This window comes from Dreissena polymorpha, chromosome 15, assembly GCF_020536995.1.
Source record: "Dreissena polymorpha isolate Duluth1 chromosome 15, UMN_Dpol_1.0, whole genome shotgun sequence".
NCBI lineage: Eukaryota > Metazoa > Mollusca > Bivalvia > Myida > Dreissenidae > Dreissena > Dreissena polymorpha.
In genome coordinates, this window is record NC_068369.1 from 44,666,458 (window position 1) to 44,690,914 (window position 24,457).

At 36.6% G+C, this 24,457-nt stretch overlaps 1 protein-coding gene across 1 annotated transcript in view; it reads right to left on the reverse strand.

Moving 5' to 3' along the window:
* The window catches only part of LOC127859890 (uncharacterized), a 231,790-nt gene extending 213,567 nt beyond the window's left edge, over positions 1-18,223 (reverse strand). The window contains exon 1 of the mRNA XM_052397474.1: positions 18,026-18,223. Coding sequence (XP_052253434.1) covers positions 18,026-18,129 — 104 coding nt within the window. The 5' untranslated portion in view covers positions 18,130-18,223. The remainder of the gene's footprint in view (positions 1-18,025) is intronic.
* Between the last annotated feature and the right edge of the window lie 6,234 nt (positions 18,224-24,457).

Below are 24,457 nucleotides of genomic sequence, written 5' to 3' on the forward strand. Positions count from 1 at the left end.
AAGATGGACAGGCTCTGGGCAGAAGCAACTGACTTCCGGTGAGTTACTGTTGTTCTCGGGCATGAGCAGGATGATGAAGCATATACCCAGGGAGTAGCCCTGGTGCTTTCCAAGTCGGCACAGAGAGCGCTAATCGGGTGGGAGGCTCTCAGACCACGGATAATGACGATTTTTATTCCATACAAAGAAGAAGATAATCAACGTGAACATAATCCATTGCAACGCCCCGACGAACGAAGTGAAGAGGACGAGAAGGACAACTTTTACAATATAATGTAAACCATCATACACGACAAACCAATGGGAAAACATCATCATTCTAATGGGTGACTACAACGCCAAGATCGGCAATGACAACCGAGGATATGAGGAGATCATGTGGAAGTAAAGGTAAGGTGAGGTGAACGACAACGGGCAGAAATTCGCCGACCTGTGCGCCACAAGTTACCAGGTCATCCGATTAAGTGTTTTCCATCACAGAAGGCTACAAAAGGCAACTTGGGTGTCACCAGACCTGCCAATGGAGAACCATATCGACCACCTGTGCATCGCAAGGAAGTTTCGTCGCTCTCTTCAAGATGTACGTGTCGAGCGAGGAGCAGACGTGGCCTCGGACCAACATCTTCTTGTCGCCCGATTGAAACTGAAGCTGAAGAAGAGTTGGACAGGGGAGGCCAGCAAACGCCAACGTTACAACACTGCTAGGCTGAAAGACATCTGGAGGCTAGGAGAAAGAGCATTAGTGGCATAAAGTGAAAGTAGCAGTGATCTCAACATGCAAAGAAGTACTGGGCTCTAAGTCCTACATCCATAAGGAGTAGATATCAGCAGAGAGACTTCAAAAAGTTAAAGAAATACTAGAAAAGAAGGCAAGTGTTAACAACAGAAGAACACGCACCGCAAAAGTAAAATCACAAGAAAAGTACACCGAAGTTAATACGAGCGTCAAGAGAAGTATTAGAGCAAACAAGAGTAACGACATAGAGACGCTTGCAACAGAGGCGCCATAGGCAGCCTATCAGAACTGAACTAAGGATCTGTACCCCATCACCAAGAGATTAGCAGGACAGTTTTCCAAGCCAGATAGGCCAGTATGGAACAAAAATGGAGGAGTAATAACAGATGACGAATGGCAGTAGAAGAGTTGGATTGAGCACTTCCATGAGCTATTCAACAGGCCAGCCCCTGTGAACCTATGGGAGATTTCACCAGCTACAAGCGATCTGCCAATCAAGTAATGCACTCCTATGAAGGAAGAAATCAGCAGCGCCATCGAGCAATTAAAAAAAACAGCAAATATGCAGGATCTGACAGTATTACCGCAGAAGCGCTTAAGGCTGACGTCGCGACCAGTGTGGAGCTACTATACCAGCTCTTCAGCAAGATATGGTACGAAGAAATAGCAACAGAGAAGGAAGAGGGAAAATTTATTAAGCTCAACAAGAAAGGCGACCTCAATCCCAGCTCCAACTACCGATGAATCACGCTGTTGTGCATCAGAGGAAAGATGTTTTATCACATCCTACTGAACCGAATGAACGACACAAAAGACCAGTATCTTCGTGACAAACAAGCCAGCTTTCGGAAGGAGAGATCTTGCACGGATCAGCTCGAAACCCTGCAATCCCTGGTGGAATTCACCAATATATGTAAACTTCATTTACTATGAAAAGGCGTTCGACAGCGTTGGCCGGGAGTCCCTTTGGAGACTTCGGAGACACTACGGAGTGCAGGGAAAGATCACCAACATCATCAAGAAGTTTTATGAAGAGATGACGTGCAGAATCGTTCATGGCAGACAGCTTACGGACGCCTTCGAAGTGAGAACCGGAGTGAGGCAAGGCTGCTTACTCTCACCTTTCCTGTTCCTGCTGGGTAATGAAAACCTCGACGGATCAGATGCGGAACGGATTTTTTTTCAGTGGACACTCTGGAAACAGTAAGAAGGCCTTGACTTTGCAGATGATCTTGCTCTTCTCTCCGACACCCAATAACAAATGCATGAATACAAAAACATGGTAACGGACAACTCAACTAGACTTGGCCACACAATCAACAGAGGGAAGAGCAAGGTTTTCGAGGCCAACACATCCAACAACACACCCATCACAGTCCAAGGCGATGCGCTGGAGGAGGTGTTTAGCTTCACCTATCTCGGAAGTATTCTGGCCAACCAGGGAGGAACGGATTCAGATGTTAGAAACCGCATCGGTAAAGCACGGTTAGCCTTCCATTAGCTAAAACAATTCCGGGGATCCAGCGTAATTTGAATCACCACCAACATTAGGCTCCCCAATACCATCGTGAAGCCATTAATCCACTATGTAGCATAGACATGGAGAACCAATGTCACCACCATAAAGAAAATACAGGTCTTCATCAACACCTGCCTCAGGAAGATCCTCAAGATCCACTGGCTAGACATGACCTTCAATGAAGAACAATGGAGAGAAAAAACAGCATTCAGTTAAAGAAGACATTCATTGGCGGTGGATAGGCCGCACCCATCGTTAGCCACAATCCAATACGACAAGGCAATCTCTCGCATGGAACCCCCAATGGAAAAGGAAGAGATGGTGGCTTAGAGATACCTTGCACAGTGATCTGGATGCAAATGCTAAGCAGATGGGCTAAACATGTGGGCAGCTTGCGAAACTTGCCAGAACGAAGACGCCACGAAGCTGGTTGGTGGCCGATGTCCCAGACGGGACCACAGGCGAAGATGAGATGAGATGACTGAATACAAAAACTGACGGACCGGAATGAGTTGAAATGTGACTATTCTTTTTGAAAGTACAATGGGCTAAGTTGGAAATGTTTTACCATAACTTTAATAACGTTTTTACACATATAACACCAGAACCCATCTGATAACATGGCAGCATCGTGAAAACATAAATAAATAACAAATATATCTATATGAGGTAAGCTAATTTTTTTTTTGACACAGACTGTTCAATTCCAATAACAAGTCTAGCACAATTTATTTTGATTCTGAAATTTCTTCTCAGGTGTATCATCTTTTGTTAACACACAATAAGCTTTGTATTGTTGTATTGTTAAACATTATTATTAGCACAATTTTGTATGTCATTGCAAATGCAAATTGTCATCAGGAAGGATTAACACTTTGAAAGGTTTAATTAGTTTTCTATGTCGCATTTTATCTTCAACTTTAATACGCATGTTACTCATGTCTCTTATTTTCTTAGAATGGTTTTGTTTTTTTATTTTGTGTTTCTATTTACTAAATATGTTTGTTTGGCTTACATAATAAAAAATTAAATAAAGCTTATGAATCCGTATGAATTTATCAGATATTAAAATTTTAGATTATTATCATAATTCCGTTTATTAATGACAAGCTAATTTTTATATATATATAAACTAAGCAAACCATGACATAGTGTTTAAAAAGTGAGTGTTAAATTACATGCTATGCTGGAAGTGTAACAATTATTACACAATTTCAGAACATATGATAATTGAAATGATTCTTTAAACGTCACGCTTTGTATATGTTATCATACCACCACATTGATATCTGCTTGATATTCTGTTGCCTGATATCTTTTTTTATATCACGGTCAACAGGAAGTTCATATATCAGTCATGTGTGAAGGCTACTAAGACTTAATTACAATGTTTTGTTTTATTGTAAAACTGACTCAGATTTATCAAAGCAAACAATTTGATATCAAGAGGTATTACATTTAATCCACAAACAGCATCAACAACAGAAAAAACGTATTTTCCAAGTATTAAGAATGAATAAGTACATGCTGATGACGTCATGTAACAAACGGACTACTTTTTTTGACACAACTTCATACGCAAATATCGAAGGTAAAAGGTTATGTCAAAAGTTCAGCACTAAATATAAACAGACCAAACAAATAAAACAAACAATAAAAAAGTAGTCAAAATAGCAAAAATAAAATAGTAACACACTTCACAATAAAACCCAATGTAATATGCATCAAATAATGAATTAATTTTAAATAATAAATTATTATTAAGGTTGCCGCATTATCTGACGAAGATATACACATACATATACAGACAACATTTTCGGTGCAGAAACGCCAAAATCACTCCTGAATACCATTAGGTTAAGCAACTCTTTGCATTTCGGCCTACGAGGAACCCATGAGCAGTACAATTTAAGGTTAGCTTGATTATTAAATGACAGACTTTCAGTGCTAAAAATGTCTAAAATTTGATAACTTTTTGGGAAAGCATATCTTTAATCCCGTATTAAACCGAATTGATCATTTGTTTAACCTCAACCATCTTGAATTCTACATGAACCGTCCTGAATACTTACTTAAATATAATGAAACAACTTCTGATTATTATACACATTTTTTAAGATGGGGTGATGTCAAACTCAAGACAGATGCTTCAGGAAATGAATTTCTGGAGTTCAATGAACGGCAGACAAAGACCCGCATTGGAGCAAATGCATCAGATGCCAGAAAAAATCATCCTAAGATGTTTTCCTCCCACAATTAGGAAATAGGCACCCTATTTACATTTACAAACAGTATGGTGATAAAAGGCCACCCGGTTTTAGCACTGATGATAGCCCATTCTACCTGGCAGCAAGAACCGTGCCCTTAACTGACAGTTCTGTTCAGTGGTACCTACGGCTGAAACTTGGTGAAAATAAATTGCCAAGATGTTGAAAACTATGACAATCGAGGCCGGTTTTTAAAAAACAAAAAACATAAGTAATCATTCTGCGCGAGAAAACACCTTGTTCAAAAACTAAGGGATTCCAATATCGCACCCACCGAAATCATGCAAATAACAGGACACAAAAACGTACAGTCAATAATCAATTACAGTGAAATCTCTATCTCTATCTCTCGGTTAATGTGCTGGGCCCCTCTGGGGCATTGTTTCACAATTGTGAACTATGTACACCTGTGAAGGGAAGAACAATGGTTAAAATCAGGATAACAACATTTTGCTCCAGAGTTATTTGTATAGCTCTCCCATCCTAGTCTTGAAGACATCTATGAACGGGGAAGTGACCACCTGTTCTCGGAGACCAGAGGCTTATTCCCGTTGGGAAAAAGGAAAACTGGTAGGCGTTGACGGTGGTAAATGGCACTATGTAGCGGTTTGCATGGCCTCTGGTGTGCACTCATGCTGGTATAAGTACACTTCTGGCGTTGATGTCCACTAAGTTGTTAACGACCCTGTACATCATGACAACTTTGGCCGTTTGACGTCTGGATTCAAGTGTTGTCCAACCGAGCTTGTTAATCATTGCAGAAATTTCCGAACAAACACAAAAAAAAATGTTCAAACATTTTGGCATCATGTTCTACTACAACTCCATCTGTTTCATGCATTTCTGTCAACACTTTCGAATTTCTCTCCCCACCCACCCGACAGTTGCTGAAGCACAGTTTCCTGGCCAAAAACCAATAAATGGCATGTTTGTTGGTGCTGAATTTAACGTGCACAATCTCAATATCTACGCACAACCGCCACAGTAAACCAAACGCGCAGTATATATTCCAAATTCTAATAAAAACATCATTCAATTCTTTACACGTGTTGACACACTTTGAAGACGTGAGCGACTGCACTGGCCTTGACATGTTACAACGGTTATCAAGTTTTGCCTTTAAAATGTATAATATATATTTGGGGTAATAAAGTATTGATGCTTAAAGTTTTGTTGCAGAATTTAAGAAGAAAGAGAAAGAAACAGCGTTATTAAATTACATTAAATGGCGTTAATTTTCGTGTTGAGGAACAATGCTATTTTTAGAAAGATTCATACGCGATTAACGAATGCAGCGGCTCTATGGCGTAGCGATTATTTTTCATTTTTTCTTGAAAAACGGGTGAGTGGTGCCAGTGGTATGATAAACAGAAAAACAGGTTACTGCCTGATCGTTTTGTAATATATCAAGCTCGGCACGAATAAAATAACGGCTCGGCAAGCCTCGCCGTTATTTTATTATATGCCTCGCCTGATATATTACAAAACGGTCATCAGCAACCTGTTATTCTCTATATATTGCCTATCTATGGCAATTTAACGCATTTTGCTTTCTAGTAAGTGATTTTAATCCAAGAATGTATTACGTTTTGTGATATCAATAGCATTAAACGAACACGTGAACATTGGGCTTAGCTTATCAATAAGTGATACCGTGCAAACATTAGACTATCACTATGAGTCATACTAATATACTGTGTAAAATCGTGCTAACCTGTTGTTCAAACATATTCTTTCATACAATGATTGCATCAACATATCTATAAACGGCCTTTGACAGGTAAAATTACGAAGCACAATATATATAATTAAAATTAAATTAAAATAAAATGTCTAAATTTATAAAATACTAGGAAAGTCATTTCTTATAGACACGTGTAAACGTTTTATACTTTTAGCATATTTGCTGAGAAGAACTTGCTGTGAAGTGCTCTAGGACTTTATAACTGTGATTGCTTTGTCAATATGTGTATGTATATTTGTTTTTAACAATCACATGTACCATGTCCATAGTTAAAGCCACACAACTTATTTTGCATAGTAAATTTAAGTATAAATAAGAAACATATTAAAAATCTGTCTTTTTTGAGCTTTAAAACTTAACAATTATCGCGTTTGTCGAAATGGACGTATACGTGTAGAAATCATACTTTCGGTTTTAAAAGGGTATCGGTTGAAAAATAATAAATTACTTGCTAACTAGGCTATATATTTAATGACAATTTTGCACACTTTCAAATTGCATCTATATGTATTGATTAACATGTATTTCATTTCACGGTCAGAGGAAAAGTGTGTGGCTTTAATAAATACAGTTATTTGCTGCTATGATTATACTGATGTTTGAATAATGTTTTCGATCGATACATTTTACGAACGGTTTATAAAACGCCTGTACACATGTATTGTCATGGAAACGAGTAATCTCCATATGGTGTGGAAAGTATACGATTCTTTTAAACGTATGTTAATGATTGCGTACTAATCGCTAGATACTGAGTGTTTATGTAGAAATAAACGCTATTACGATGCAATATTCTTCATTATCAAGATGGCCAATTCCATACACCCTATTTTGAACCTGTACTTAGCTTATGAAATGAAACTTTATATTATTCACAAGTACCTGATATATACAATGCAAATTGTGTTGTTGTTTTTTACAATTCTGTACAACGCAATCAACTTAAAAATCATAAAAGGATTTCAGCCTAACAAGTGAAACAAAAAAACAACAACTGAAGAACGAAATGATAACTCGTTATTATGCCCCCCCCCCCTTAAACGTTTGGGCATAAAATGATATGAAAATATGAATTATTGTCCAAACATGCAGCATAATTTACGTTTTAAAGCCATGTTGGTCAGGGGCGCTTCACGTCACGATGTTTCCCACAGTAGAAATCTCTGCCTTTTGACAAGTGAACTCATTATTGCGTATCGTGTTCTTATTAAAAACAAGAGGGCCATATTTGCCATAAGCCTTAATTAAGGACACTATTGTTGAAGACAGGACATGATATAAGGTATGCACTTAGAAAGCGATTTATAGGTTATCAATGAGACATGTGTCCATAGGGCACGGATGCCCCCAAATTCAAGTCTAAATACTCTGCTTATATCAAACACAATTTATCCGGTTCTGCGAAAGGGTTCATAAAAAAATCAAACCTCGAATAACAAAACAACTTTACTATCAAGAATATTATTGCAATTAAAGGGAGGTGACTACAACCTATACTGAATATTAAGAGTAGCCCAACGTGTTACATACACTTAATTTATTACTCGAGTGTTAACAATGAGTTTTTGGAAGATTAAACCTGGTGAAATAATATTTAAACCTTTGTGACGTTAACATTATTCGACTTACACTCGACAAGTTTACTCAAGATTGAAAAAAAATGTGGCATATTTAGTGATGAATATTTGTGCAAGATTTTACCTAGTGGCCTAGTTGTTAAACGCACGTAACTGAGATTCGAACTCGGCCAAGATAATGTCCCGAAAACCATTCTGACCGAATGTCATCAAGATTGGTGGGAAAATGTGGTCTTTTAAGTAGAAACTTATATATATATATATATATATGTATATATGTATATATGTGTGTATGTGCGTGTGTGCGTGTGTGCGTGTGCGTGTGCGTGTGCGCGTGCGCGTGTGTGCGTGCGTGCGTGCGTGCGTGCGTGCGTGCGTGCGTGCGTGCGTGCGTGCGTGTGTGTGTGTGTGTGTGTACATAAAACAATCCTAAATTTCAAGTATTTGATCGTACAAGGACAATAAAGGAGTAGATTATACATTTAATCAACAACAATCAAGATTATACTTTAACTAATTTGCAAAACAAATTGAAATTAACATTTGTATCGGTCAGTCGATCCCTACGCTGAATGACTGAACAGATTTACTCGTGCACGATGAAAACGCTCTCTTACAGCTCCTATGGGATTGAACGGAAAATACTGTTCGTCTAATAAGCCGTACGGAAACGACGAAAAACATATTTCCCTTCACAACTACTCATCCGATAGGGAAAAACAACAAAATACAACATATTTTTGGTAAGCCGTTGATTTAACCGACAGAACTAAAAGAACGTACCTGTAAGTCTTGTATAAAATAATAATGTACTCATTGCAGAATACTTTTATGGTTATAATCCAAGTGACAATGAAACCCTAAACAATCAACCGAACTTTAACATAGCCGTCTTAAGCTATTTCTCTCAACCATCTACCGTGACAATAAAACAGCCTGTGATGAGTACCAGCCGGAGCAGTTTACTTGAACATACGAATTAACTGCAATCAAAAACAATGTATTACAAGACAAATACAACGTTTTACTTCTGAGCTTATCTGCATGATAAACTTGATATACAATAATACGAATACTCATATGAAAACACCAATAAGAAACTAGCGGCGACTTATGTCTAGACATACGCCATTCATGTTTACATACGTTCAAACTGCACACGCGTTTACGCAAACTCTTAATAACACTTAGATGCAAAATTTAAGATCTTATTGCCAAAGAGGCCCACACGATTTTTTAATGGTAAATATAATTATTTGTTGGTAGACAGTCCTACAAAATCTTGAAAAAATGATCTAACCATTCCTCTTTCATAGCACAACTGTGGACAATTATTTGCTGATTTCTATTTGCAGCTTCTTACACATAGCTTACAACTCATGAATCAAAAGGTGATGCATAATATTTACCAAAACAAAATCAAAACTTATTTCACGATCTAGTATTAAAAAGATTACTCCCATACGTGTTGGTTAACCTATCTCCGATAAAGAATTAGAGGCTTTTTACAATTGCTTTGGATGGAGACAGATAGCGATTTAACAACACGATTAATTACTTGGCATAAACAGTTCCTGTTCTATCAACAGGCATTGTACCCATACTCCATCCCGATACGTGTCGATCTTGGATGACTGACAAAAATGCTCATATACATTTGGTTAATAATTTTATTTCATCTCTCTAAATTTAACAGCTTCATTACTTCTTTAAAATGCAGCATATGAAAGCGACATCGCACTAATTGGCCTTTATTTATACACATTATTTTCTTTATACAAAAAATGAAAATCTTTTTTCAAATAAAATACAGAAATTGTTTTTTATCTTTTTAATTTTTCGCAGTTTCCCCTTTGCAGCCTCTATCAATTGTTGACAAAATTTAAATCGCTTGGTAAATGTAAGTCCAACAAATCATGATACCACTTAATACTATAAAAAAAAGCATTCATTCACTTGCTGACAGAGCAGTGTGAAGTAAAGATGTCAAATATAAAGCCACGTGAAACGCCTTAGCGGGCAAAGTATATCATAGGTACGCACATTTTAAATCCAAATAAATACAATCCAATATATATTACTTAATATATATTACTCACACGACAGCCGAAACCGGCATATCTTACATCGCTTACGTCTCCACACCTGGTGTGTAACAAGCCATTGTGGCTTTTATTACAGCAAGCGCCATAACCGATGTACACCTCAGCGCAGACTTTATCACGAGTGACCTCCCTTATTTGAATATATAGTTTGAAACAGAATGATTCATTTAGGCAAGCGCCTTAACCAGGTTCTGGTTATTATGATTACCGAAATAACCTCCATCTGTAAATAACACTTGACGATTAAATAGCTCTTGATTCTTTTAGTAACTCCGGCAGCAAGAAAACCCCTCCCACCAAGACGTCAGAAAGCGCGATCATATCATTTGCATACATCTGGAAAAAACGGGTGTTCACACACAATTTATGTAAATACAACCATCAACTTTAGAACACATTTAGAAACCTAACAGATGCTCAAGCGACAACATTGCTATGTAAACAACACACAATTATCTCCATTATGAGGATTTTGCCGCTTCCGATTACGACCTCATTTCAACCTCATAGCCCTCTAAACCAGTGCTGCTAGTGTCACTAATAACAAGTCTAGTAAAGCCATGACTGACTGCCAATGATCTAGTATTTCAACTTTGACATGTTCTTTCCAAAGCGAAAGATGAAACTTTCTTTCTTCAGACAACTTAATTTCATTTTGGCTTTAAGTAAGTCTATGTTTAAACACATAGTCATAATTTGAGAGACAGTTCCGAGATATATACCCATATATATAATGTGCCCCACAAAACTAGCATTTTTATCACACAGACATATTTCAAAGTTTGTACAAATCTTAGCGTCTGTAAAACTGTATCGATTCTACACCCCGATATAAGCATGTTAACATAAGCTTATTTAACTGAGATCCTAGCCCTTGTAATTCTTTCACTCTTCCAGAATTGTTTGTCGAATTTGGACACCAAGCCAGATAACAACAAATCTTATTAAATTTCCCGTGAAATATGTACTATTTTGTTGTATGTCTTTGCGGTGCCAATGTCATCATCAAACCAAACTTCCAAGGCAAAAGATAAATAGTCTGTGTGTTGCTGAAAAATATCCAAAAAATGATATGCTAGTGTAATAACAAACTTAATCATCCAACAATATTTTTGAAGTCTCATTATCATAAATAGAAACTGGCAGCGGAAAACAATTTGTTTCTTAGCTGAACATGATTTTTCAATCTTCTATTAAGGTCACAACAAATTGAAGATTTGTTCTACGGATTTTATCCCCCCAAAAATGGAGCGAGCGAAATAAAAATGAATAAATTGTTATTCTTTTTTTTTAAATCACATGCGAGCGGAAAACGAAAAATAAACAAGAGGACCATGTTGGCCCTGGGTCGCTCACCTGAGTAGCATTAACGTTAAGCAAGGGTTGTTAACGTTGTTTTGTGAAAGAAAGGGTTTGTTATTTCGGAAGATATATACATATATGGGTTATAGGTAGTTTTGTGTGTGTGTGTTTATGTTGTTTTTTTTTAAATAGACATCTGTTACCCATTTCGACAAAGCTATATTTGGGATAAAAGTAATACGAGGACAGTAATTTAATAATGAACATCAGCAAAGAACATGCAAGTACATTTTTCCACAAATTGTTGTCCAGCTTTCAGATCATGAGTTAAGCATCTTGGCATCTTTGGATGTTATAGGGAATGACCAGTTACAACTTGTTTTTGCAAGAACAGCTTAAAATACTTAAAACATTTTTTTTTCAATATATTGAGCGTTTATGAAAAAGCGTTTGCATAATAAAATAAAATATTTTGAAATGTTATCACAGATCAAACTCGGTTATAAAGAAGTAAATGAGTATGAGAATATGTACTAGAAATTCAACATTGATCTTCTTTTAAGATACAAAAAATCACTTAATCTATCTTATAGTTAAAAGTGTGTACAAATATAGAAGTAAACACACACAAGACATTGGAACATTTGTCATATCAAAACAACTCTCAAACTATTTGCAATTCAAATGCACAAACAATTGTAGCATAAATACATTTTTTTGCAAAAACAACTGCCAAAACAACTTTTCTTTTAAACCAAACAGATTGTTGTGCTTCTTAAAAGTTGTGATAAATTGTTGTTTTTAACTACCAAATTGTTCATATTTTTGACATAGTGTTTTTTTAAACAACTGGAATAATTGTCAGACTCAGCTTGCAATGATATTTCCAAGTGAAACAACAATAAAACATGTTAAAATCACAAATCATTCATAATCACACACAAACTACTGACTGACTGCAAACTGTAGGCCTAAAACTTGTCAAGTTGTAATCAATCTTATGAATGAAGTCCAACTGACATCAAGACAAAGGTCTTTGATGGGATTGCCCAGTTAATTGGGGCCAATTTCCAGGGAATGTTACACATTAAGAAGGCATCAATCAACAATATTGTACTGAAACAATGCACAGGTATAAATGAGTTCAATAGAAATTATGATAAGTGAATGAAATGTCAAATAGGATTCATATGTAACAATTCTGTTTTTTTTATTGGCAAAAATCATCCCCATAGCAAAAAGTAATATCCTCCTCATCATCATCATCATCATCATCATCATCACCATCATCATCATCATCATTATCATCATCATCATCGCCATCATAATCATCATTACCACCACCACTACTCCGACCACCACCATCATCACAACCACCATCATCATCATCATCATCATCATCATCATTATCATCATATCATCAAAATCATCATCATTGTGCACCAACATCCTCATTACAACTAGAGTGTTAACACGCTTGTAATATTGTCATATTCGGAAAACCATTTTCGAACTCAGCCGAGGTACCATTAGAACAAATCTTCGGACCAAGTTCCATGAAGATTGGACTATAAATGTGACTTCTAGAGTGTTAACAAGGTTTTACTATAGCCATATAAGGAGGAAACTGCCCCGCCCCCTGGCGACCATGTTTTTCAACGGACCGGAACTATTTTCAAACTCAGCCTAGCTATCATAAGAATACATGTTCTGAACAAGTTTCATGAAGATTTGACTATAAATGTGACTCCTAGAGTATAAACAAGGTTTCACTATAGCCATATTAGGAAAACTGACCCGACCCCTGGCGGCCATTATTCTAAAGGATCTAAACCATTTTCAAACTTAATTGAGCTATCATAGAGACGAATGTAATGACCAAGTTTCATAAACATTGGACTATAAATGTGAATTCTAGAGTGTTAACATAGTTTTACTATAGCAATATTAGGAAAACTTCCACGCCCCCTGGTGGCCATGTTTTTCAACGGAACGAAACTATTTTCAAACGCAGTCTAGCTATCATAAGAGCAAATGTTCTAACCAAGTTTCATGAAGATTGGAGTATAAATGTGACTTCAAGCGTGTTAACAAGGTTTTACTAAAGCCATATAAGCTAGACTGCCCCGCCCCCTGGCGGCCATTTTATTCAATGAACCAGAACCATTTTAGAACTCAGCCGAGATATCATTAGAACAAATGTTATGACCAAGTTCCATGAAAATTGGACTAAAAAATATTTCTATAGTATTAACAAGGTTTTACTATAGTCATATAAGGAAAACTGCCCCGCCCCCTGTCGGCCATGTTTTTCAACGGACCGAAACTATTTTCAAACTCAGCCTAGCTATCATAAGAACAAATGTTCTGACTAAGTTTCATGAAGATATGACTATAAATGAGACTCCTAGAGTGTTAACAATGTTTCACTATATTCATATAAGGAAAACTGCCCCGTCCCCTGGCGGCCATATTTTTCAACGGATCGGAACCATTTCAAACTCAATTGAGCTATCATTAAGACAACTGTTATGACCAAGTTTCATGAAGATTGGACTAAAATGTGACTTCAAGAGTAATAACAAAGTTTTACTTTAGCCATATAAGGAAAACTGCCATGCCCCCTGGCGGCCATGTTTTTTCAACGGACCGGAACCATGTTCAAACTCAGCCGAGCTATCATAAGAACAAATGTTCTGAACATGTTTCATGATGATTGGACTATCAATGTGACTCCTGGAGTGTTAGCCAACGTTTACTATAGCCATATATGCTAAACTGCCCCGCCGTAAAATACGCATGAAAAAAAGAAAATACGCATGACTTAAAATTTTGTCGAGTAAAAAATACTCCTGGCTTAATTCGGATTACGCATCGCGTGCAATTTTAATGCGTATTAGCCGTTTATACATGCATATACATTCATGTAAAACATGACTGGTTCCCGTCATTGTGTCCACATCGGTAAAAACGTAGTATCATGACCATCTATGTATATAATGTGGTTCCCGACCTAATTTACTCCTCATTCAGAACGGTATCATTTCATTTTGGCCCACGATATAGGCCGATGTTGACCCAACGGGCTTCCGCTGCATTGTTGAGAATCGATATACGCTTATGGTTAAAACATTTGACCTCACATTCGATAAAACTCGAATCGCCAAACTTCAAGCATTTAATTTTCGCTATCAGTTCATTTCTTGTGTGGCACTATGGAAAACCCTTTTCCTTCAAGCACTTTTTAAATGGCAGCCGAAATACACATATAATAAAGTTTTGTAGACCAAGCTTAGAAGATTTTGATCGTAGCTGTACAGTGTGTGCTACACAGTGGCCTACCAAATCAAGACGGAAAAAGAGAGTAATGGCTGCTTATTAGCCAAGGGCAAAAAAACACAGAAAAACTGTTAAATAAAACAAAAGTGATTGCTTTATTGTGTACAAAACTGCTTGTTATAAATGTACAATTTATTATTAATTCTCATCCTTTGAACATAAAAACTCCTTAAAATTATCGGATTTCGATGTTTACTCATCAATTAAAAGTTTCATGAGTGAAATATCCCTGAAATAAATTATCTGGAGCTCTGTGCCCCGCCCCCTGGCGGCCATGTTTTTCAATTAACCGGAACCATTTTAGAACTCAGCCGAAATATCATAAGAAAAAATATTCTGACCGAGATGCATTAAGATTGGACTAAAAATAAGACTACTAGAGTTTAAACAAAGTTTTACTATAGCCATTTAAGGAAAACTGCCCCGCCCCTTGGCGGCCATGTTTCCAACTCACCGGAACCATTTTCAAACTTATCTGAGATATTATTTAGACAAATGTTCTGACAAAGTTTCATGCAGATTGGACATTAAATGTGACATCTAGAGTGTTAACAACCTTCTTCTTTATTTGACCTAGAGACCTAGTGTTTGATCTCATGTGACCCAGTTTCGAACTCGACTAAGATATTAAAGGGACTGATCTTCTGACCAAGTTTCATAAAGATCAGACAATCAATGTGGCCTATAGAGTGGTAACAAGGCGAAATGTTGACGTCGGACGACGCACGACCCACGACGGACAAAAGGTGATCACAAAAGCTCAAAATAAGCACGTTGTGCTCAGGTTATCTAAAATACATATAAATGCACGATATCTGCAAAATATCAGTACAAGATCATTCAGCAGTTATAACTGAGTTTAAGCTCTTATCACATGTTTGTAAAAATAAATGAATAATCTCCAACAGTTGTTCTGCTTACTCACACTAGGTAGTGACTACATAAATTTTACATGGTACACTGTTGTTTTCATTATCATAGTTATATTAGAAGCTCAGCTTACTGCCAATGATGGTTAAATAACATGAATTATTATTATTATTATTATTATAATTATTATTATTATTTTTATTATTAATATTATCATCATTATTATTATTATTATAAATTACCGTATACCAATTGTTAATAAGTGCATGTTTAACTGCTTTCTAAAATTTATATTATAAAGTGCGAGGGAATTAAACTGCTGTATGATATATTCGATAAACCAATTGAGTGTTTTAAAAAAAATTGACTTGTTTTTTTTTTGGAAATTTTGGCCAGACTTTTTGGGAAAAAATATTACTTTTTGCTATGGGGAAAGAGCCCTTTTGCTGTTTGCAATTTGGACACTGTAATTTTGGGTAAAAACACATACAAAAAATACCTTCAATTTGTATTAGTTCTAAATATCATACGTTATGGAATTATACAAACTCGATGCATTACGTGTGTTCGTATAGCACTGCTAACATTAAAAATGAGAAGTTTAAGTTTTGTAAAGTAAAAAACCCCATAACTTCATAATGAAAGAAAAAAAAGAAATGGGTATTACAAGTTTTGTATTTTAATATAAAAAAGTCAATCAAATCCCAATAAAGTTGTTGAGGTCCAGAAAGTTCAACAGCGACACTCAGTTGCATGATAATGTTTGCTATTTTAACTTAATCAATACCAACAAGTTTATTGCAGATTTTTACCAAACGTACGAGATTTTACATCCTGATGTAGATGCGGCTGAGATAAATAAATTACTAAAATCATCTGTGATGCCATGACTCTTAGCCCCGGGGTAAAATTAACATATCCATTTGTGTCTTTGGCCGACACAAGACAGACGAACGCAGCTATTTTTTACCATAAACCAATCTTATAACGCAAAGTGTTGTAACAGTCTAGGTCGTAAAATACGTAGGCTAAATTAAACTAAATCATTAAATGAATAGGTGCGCAGAAAAATTGTTGCTGCGGGCGCAAAATAAAAATAAAAATATTTTTATTTCGTTTTAAGATTTTTTTTAAGTGCGGCAAATCCGAAGATTATTCGATTATTTAATCAATTTGTTGTGGCCTAAACAATGAATACTGATCTTTTAAATCTATGGCTGGTGTAACATGATACTGCGAGCTGGGGCTACAGTTTGAAGGGAACTCAGGCTGCGGGAACCGCCGGATGTACAGGCAGTTGCGTCTGAAGTGTGTGGTTTCTCTACAAGCGACACAGGGGCCATTTACGCCTCTTGCATTTCCGATTAAGTAGTGTTTCCGCCACATGGTAACCATTTGAAAGTGACGGTAGGTGAAGGTTTTTAAAAGTTTCTTTTAATTTTGAAGGGCGTTCTTCCTTACTTCTCTCGACTTGGCTCTGTTGATCCTATATTCTGCTCACACACTTCAACTAACAGTTCCCTAATAAAACAACGCAGGTCCATTTTTCCTGAGAATAACAAGCATCGCCAGGCCGCGTGGTTATTTTCAAAATACAAGTTCACACAGTGAAAAAAAAAACGTGTGTAGCGGTTAATCAATCTCACTGCTGAATGACTGAATACTTGTGCACGAGGAAAACGCTCTCTTACAGCTCGGCATATCGGATATACACTGAAGGGAAATAATTTGCCGTGCTCAAACGACCAAAATAATATTGATCAACATCATGCAATTCGTATTATGGCGGTCGGTAAATATACTCAAACATTGTTCTTGCGTAACAGTTTTATATCAGTACAGCGTGTCCAAACATATGCCAGTAACTGAAAACTGCCTTGAGAGGTAGGGAGAGAATGCCCGTAGGCATAATTTCGATTTCGGGAATCGATGCCGTGATTATCGGATCACCCAGCACTTAACTAACCGGCCGATAACAACACGATGTACAAATTGTTGTTTGTCAACCTGATAACACAAAAGAACAGACAAACAGAAGTTCTGGCCAACACTTCTTTGTTTGTCATTTTTAAAAAAAATGAAAACTGCCACTTCAGACTTTGTCATCGAAATTGCCAAAATAATTGTTAAAGTGTTGATTTTTGTGTACTGTTTTTTTATAATGTTATGAGATTACCCTAAGTGTATATTTTTCGCAAAACATTAACCGATGTTCGAAAACATTAAATGCTATGATCTTGTTTTGCAATAGTTTACTGTTTAGAGCACATATATATCAGGCCATAGTGATAGCGTTTTAAAATGAACCAATCCATTCCGAAGCTTGTCGGTATATGGCGACATCATAATTATCAGTGCTCACGTTATAACGGTACACTTACTTAAGCATCAGTATATTACTGGATATAACAAATGGTTTAAACTGAATGGATTGACAAAGACATACACAAAGACACTTGAACGTTTATTGTTCATGACGTATATGTGTATACCGTCAAAAAGTAAAGTACCTTTACTTTGATTAATAAAATGTATCGCTGAAATATAATACTTTAATGAAACTTACGTTGTTAGTTGTGTTACTGAATTTCGCCCCGTATCATCTCGTTCTGGAATCGCGGTTGGCAGAAGTTTTTTTAATTCTACACTAGTTTCACTCGTCGACGCCATATCTATTTGTCCGTTTGTTTTTTCATTGGATGCGCACGCGTATCAATGAAAGCCTTTAATCATATCACTGAAACTCTATCATCCACATTTCTCTTCAAACTGAAGTGTATTTTACAAACGCCGTGTTAATATAACTCCCTTATCAAACTATCAAACTATTATACTGTGCAAAATAGTTATGGGACTGTACAGCAAATGGCCACACTGTTTTTGTAAAATTCTTGGTCATGGATGAATTAAACATCACTCGTGACTCATATTTTTAATGGAGAATGGGTTGGTTCCTTTTCCCTAGTTCCTTATTCCTTTTTCGAATAAGAAATAAGGGATAGTTCCTTATTCGTTATTCAAGCTTAGCATACTTGATTTATGGTTTTAAAGAATAATAATGCATGCAGTTTGTAAGAAAATCAAACAAAAATAACTCAAATACATTTACTGTATGTATTACGTTACATATTCCTGTTTCTTCTTCGCGCTTGCATAGGATTTCTTGATTAAACCGATCCGGCATTTTATAATGCGAATAATAACTTCACATTAACAAAACCTAAAGCATATAACAATAATTTACAATTATATGTTATAAAAGTTCAGGCTTGTACAGTTCCCTTTTCGAGGCTAAATAAAGAAAAAGGAAGCAGTTCATTATTCTTTATTCAAGCCGAATAAGGAACTGGCAAATTCTAACTTAACCATCAATGAAATTAATCCAAATTGAACTCATATAAATGAACATCATATATATATATAGGTTTAATATTTAAAATAATTATTGCAATACCTTTTAACTTTGTTTTAAGTAATGATAATCCAGTTCCTTATTCAGTTTTAATAATATAATATATAATAATAATGTTTTTTTTCTATAAATTATGAATCAAAATGAACCATTGAGCGAAATAAATCAACGAAAATTGTTGTAAATGGAGGTCGGGTATAAAAATATTAATTACAGTACATTTTTACTTTGTTTTATTTAATGATAACACTGTTCCTTATTCTGTTTGAATAAGGAACTTGGTCCTTATCCCTTATTCAAATCGAATAAGGAACTGGCCTTTTCTTACTTAACAAATACATTAATATGAATAAAAAGACGCATATCATTGAAAATGTAGGTTGGGAATATAAAAAAATTAAGTGTAGTACATTTCTACGTAGTTATCTGTTGTAATGATAACCCAGTGCCTTTTTCGCGGCTGAACAAGTTGCCATTTGCCATATCTAAACATTTGACTGATAACCACCGAGAACAGAGCCATGTTGTCGGTTCGCACGATCTTAAATCGTGTGTCAATGTTGAAGGTCGCCGGATGTAACGTAGGCATACTATAGCGAGAAATCGCGCTTTCGGAGATAGAAAAACTATTGAAATAAACACACCAAATAACAGCAGTGTAAGTTTTGGTTTTAAATTATAAAAAAACAACAACAGTGAAATACAGAGGCATATCGATGAAACTTTCCAGTCTTCTAGAGTAACACTGGCCGCTGCTATTGGTGCAGTCTCGCTTTTATGGTGACGTCAGTGACGTCGTATTGATGACAACGCTGTCCGAAATATTGGCATTCGGTATGAATTGAAAAAGGAACTGACATTTTCTTACTAAAAACAAGGGCTGTTTGTAAAACACGCATGCCCACCAAATGGGCTGTCAAGTTGTAGTGGCTTCAGGTCACTGTGACCTTCAACTTTGACCTAGAGTCCTGAAAATCAATAGGGGTCATCTGTCGGTCATGACGGATGTCCCCATGAACTTTCCTGATCCTAACCCTAAGCATTCGTGAGTTATCATCCGGAGACCATTTTACTGTTTCCAGTCACTGTGACCTTGACCTTTGACCTAGAGTACTGAAAATCAATAGGGGTCATCTGTCAGTCATGACCAGTGTCCCCATGAACTTTCCTGATCCTAGACGTAAGCATTGTTGAGTTATCATCCAGAAACCATTTTACTATTTCGAGTCACCGTGACCTTGACCTTTGATCTAGTGACCTGAAAATCAATAGGGGTCATCTGCCAGTCATGATCAATGTAGCAATGAAGTTTCATGATGCTAGGCGTAAGCGTTCTTGAGTTATAATCCGGAAACCATTTTACTGTTTCGAGTCACTGTGACCTTGACCTTTGACCTAGTGACCTGAAAATCAATAGGGGCCATCTGCCAGTCATGATCAATGTACCTATAAAGTTTCACGATCCTAGGCTTAAGCGTTTTTGAGTTATCATACGGAAACCATTATACTGTTTCTAGCCATTGTGACCTTGACCTTTGATCTAGTGACCTGAAAATCAATAGGGGTCATCTGTCTGTCATGATCAATGTACCTATGAAGTTTCATGATCCTAGGCGTAAGCGTTCTTGAGTTATCATCCGGAAATCATTATACTGTTTCGAGTCACTGTGACCTTGACCTTTGACCTAGTGACCTGAAAATCAATATAGGGGTCATCTGCCAGTCATAATCAATGTACCTATGAAGTTTCATGATCCTAGGCGTAAGCGTTCTTGACGTATCATCCGGGCCACATTTTACTGATTCGAGTCACTGTGACCTTGACCTTTGACCTAGTGACCTGAAAATCAATAGGGGTCATCTGCCCGTCATGATCAATGTACCTATAAAGTTTCATGATCCTAGGCGTAAGCGTTCTTGAGTTATTATCCGGAAACCATTTGGTGGACGGACCGACCGACCGACGGACCGACCGACGGACCGACCAACATGTGCAAAACAATATACCCCCTCTTCTTCGAAGGGGGGCATACAAATTATTAACATGAACCAAAGAGACCAATAAATCAATGGAAATCATTGTAAATGTAGGTTGGGTACTTCAAGAACTGTGTCAGCGTTATAAATAACAAATCTTACGTTAACCATCGCCAATAATAACGAATAATATACCCGGTAGCTGTGCTACGCGAGAATGATCTGAATAAGGAATTGGAAATAAGTTAGTTCCTCATTCAAAAGCCTGTATTTCGAACGATCACTTTCGGATGTGTTATTGTTTAGTTGATGTGTGTGTGTTATTAAAGCGTGAATATGTTATATGGATATATTCTGTTTTTCGGATGCCATTTCTGCTACTTAAATTCGGATCATTCTCGCATAGCGCAGCTTTATATTCGTTATTATTGGCGATGTTTCAACTAAGATTTGTAATTTATATTTCTGATACAGTTCTTGAAGTTTTATCTGACCCTAACCTCTGGAGAAGACTATCCGATAACTGTTACGCGGGGATATGATTTAAGATGCAAACAAATTTCAATGCAACATCGTGAAAGCAAAACTGCACCGGATGTAATAGTGTGTTTTCTTCTTGATTTGTAAGTGCGAAATACGCGTTTTCTCGTTAATACAGGCCAACGGTATATCCGGTGAACTTCAACCTCGGCACACGATTATTTGCCGTGGGATCTACAAAACGGCGATGACCTCGACGGTTACAGTCTTTCGCCGATCTTATTGTAACAGTTGCTCTCTATTTTCGTAGCGAATGCCAATAATGCGTGCAGTGCTGTTGTCAGTACGACGTCACTGACGTCACTATAAAGGCGAGACTGTACCGGAAGCAGCAGCAAAGGTTCCGTTTGAAGACTGGAAAGTTCCATCGAGATGCCACTTTATTATGTTTTATAATTAAATAAAAACAAATCGTATACTGCTGAAATTGAGTGTTTTTATTAGAATAGTTTTTTATCTTCGATCGCGTTGTTTCGCTATTGGATGCAAACGGTACATCCGGCGATCCAAACATTTGCCAGTAACTAAAAACTGCCTTGAATCAGAGGTAGGGAGAGAATGCCCATAGGCATAATTTCGGTTTCTTGAATCGATGCTGTGATCATTGGATCATTCAACACTTAAGTAACCAGCCGATAACAACATTTTGTTGTTTAATTAACCTGAACACAGAAGAACGGAGATACGGAAGAACCGACGTACTGGCCAAGATTTCTTTTTTGCCATTTTAAAATGTTGAAAACCGCTTCTTCATACTTTGTCATCGAAATTGCCATAATTATAAAAAATAATAAGTGCTGATTTTTTACAGTTTTTATCATTTATGACATTCCCCTAACACAACCGTTAATCACGGGTGCTAAGGACCGAATGTTTTGAAAATTCACGAAAAATTTAAGTTTAATATGTTTTTTAACATAAATCGCATTTTTAAAAGATCGGATAATGTAGTGCGATACAAGAAGATTAATACATCCACACATGTACAGAAACACACAATTGCAACCCATTTGCAAATGTGAGGACATTTATGAGTTGTGTCATGGTGGCGGTTTTTGAAAGCATATCGATGTTTTTGGCCTGTGTGACGAGCAAATTGCAATCCAATGAAAACGCCAACGACATCAAACAATTGATTTGAATATTTACTATTTACAAGTTGTTGCATGCACAAATACATCTGCCACTAGTCGGTCTAACATATAAAAAAATCCAAAAGAGATGGATCCAATGCCAATGAGGTAGCGCTAATGACAGGAGGAGGCGCAAATGCACAATTTCAGCTGTTTTAGTTTTCGTACGGTTTTTTTTGTAATATGTCAGGGTGAATTTTCGATCTTTTTTTCTTTACTCGATGATAATAAAAAATAATCAAACAAATTAAGTTTACATAATTATGAAGTAACATGACTGTGTTGCAAATAGACTTTAGTGATTTCGGTCATTGAATATGCTATGAAACTGGAAAGTAACTTGAGCATAATACAAAAGTTAAAGATTAAAGAAAGAGTTATCCTATTTTTTTAGAGAAGTAAGTGGGGAGAAACGATATATCTTAGTCTAATTAAGATTCGTTTTCCTTTGCCTTTAAGCGAATAAGCAATTGGATTAGGGGACAAATCTCATCGTTTCAAGTAGAAGTAACATGTTTTATTAGTTCGTGAAGTATCTTTCCTTATAGCCCCAGTTGTTGTAGAAGAAATATTTTGAGAATGTTGATAATTGTGTCATTGAATTTATTTAGTATTGCATGCTTTGGGTTTATATCGTACAATATGTTTAATTCAGGTTGCCGACATCTTAATTAAGTTGGTTACTTATATATTTACATCTTGCTTTTTTATAGAATGTGTATATATTCGGTAGAGATTTGGGTTTACGTATATACGTTGAAAAAATAAAATGAAATATGAAAATGAACAATATTTATCAAATTTAAGTCATGTGCTGATTCATATATCGTGCATTTGCGCCATCTCCTGTCCTTAGCGCCACCTCCTTGCGCCTTCTCTGTTTGGAAAAATGCGAAATTATCGGTTAGATCCGCAAGAGGCCAATGTGTTTGTGCATGTAGCAACTAGTATATGTTGAGGGCAATCGTTTGCTGGCATAAGCGTATCAATCTGATTGACATTTTCTCGTCACACAGGCAAAACATATCAATGTGCTTTCAAAAACTCCACCATGGCATAACTTATAAAGGTCCCTACGTTTCCAAATGGATTGTGATTGTTTGTTTCTTTACATTTGTGGATGAATTTATTTTCGCTTAATGGCACTACATTGCCCGATTAAAAAAAATGATGCGAACAATGTTTAAATACATACAAAATATATACACCCTGCAGAATTATCCTTGAAATTTCAAAACATCCGGTCTTTAGCGCCACCTCGGAAGTAGCATTGGGTCATTTATTAATGCATCGCTAAAAAGAGGTGGCGCCCGTGATTAACGACTGTGCGTAAGTGTATATTTTTCGCAAATCATTTACCGCTGTTTGAAAACATTAAATGTTATGATATTATTTTGCAATGGTTTTCTGTTATTAATAAGAGCACATACATCAGGCCATAGTGTTAGCGTTTTAAAATGAACCAATCCATTCCGATGCCTGTCGGTATATTACGACATCATAAAGGTAAAGGTTAAAGGTGCGGTTTATAGTCTGCTTCTAAATACATATTCAGCCGACTTCACAAACAACCCCCCGATCACTGGGATCTAAGTCGTCCGTTAACATATGGCGCACCAGGCAGCCACGGCACATTGGCTTATTTCCCTCACAGGTACCCATTTATACACCTGGGTGGAGAGGAGCAGATGTGGGACAAATTTCTTGCTCAAGGAAATTACAGCGGTCAGGGCGGGATTCGAACCTGGGACCTCTCGATCCCTACGCCAGCGTCCTACCATTAGACCACTGCTCCCACTTCATAATTATCAGTACTCACGTTATTATGGTACACTTACTCAAACATCAGTATATCACTAGATATAACGAATATTTTTTACTGAATGGAATCACAAAGACATACACATACACACGCACAAAAGCCTAAACTTGATCG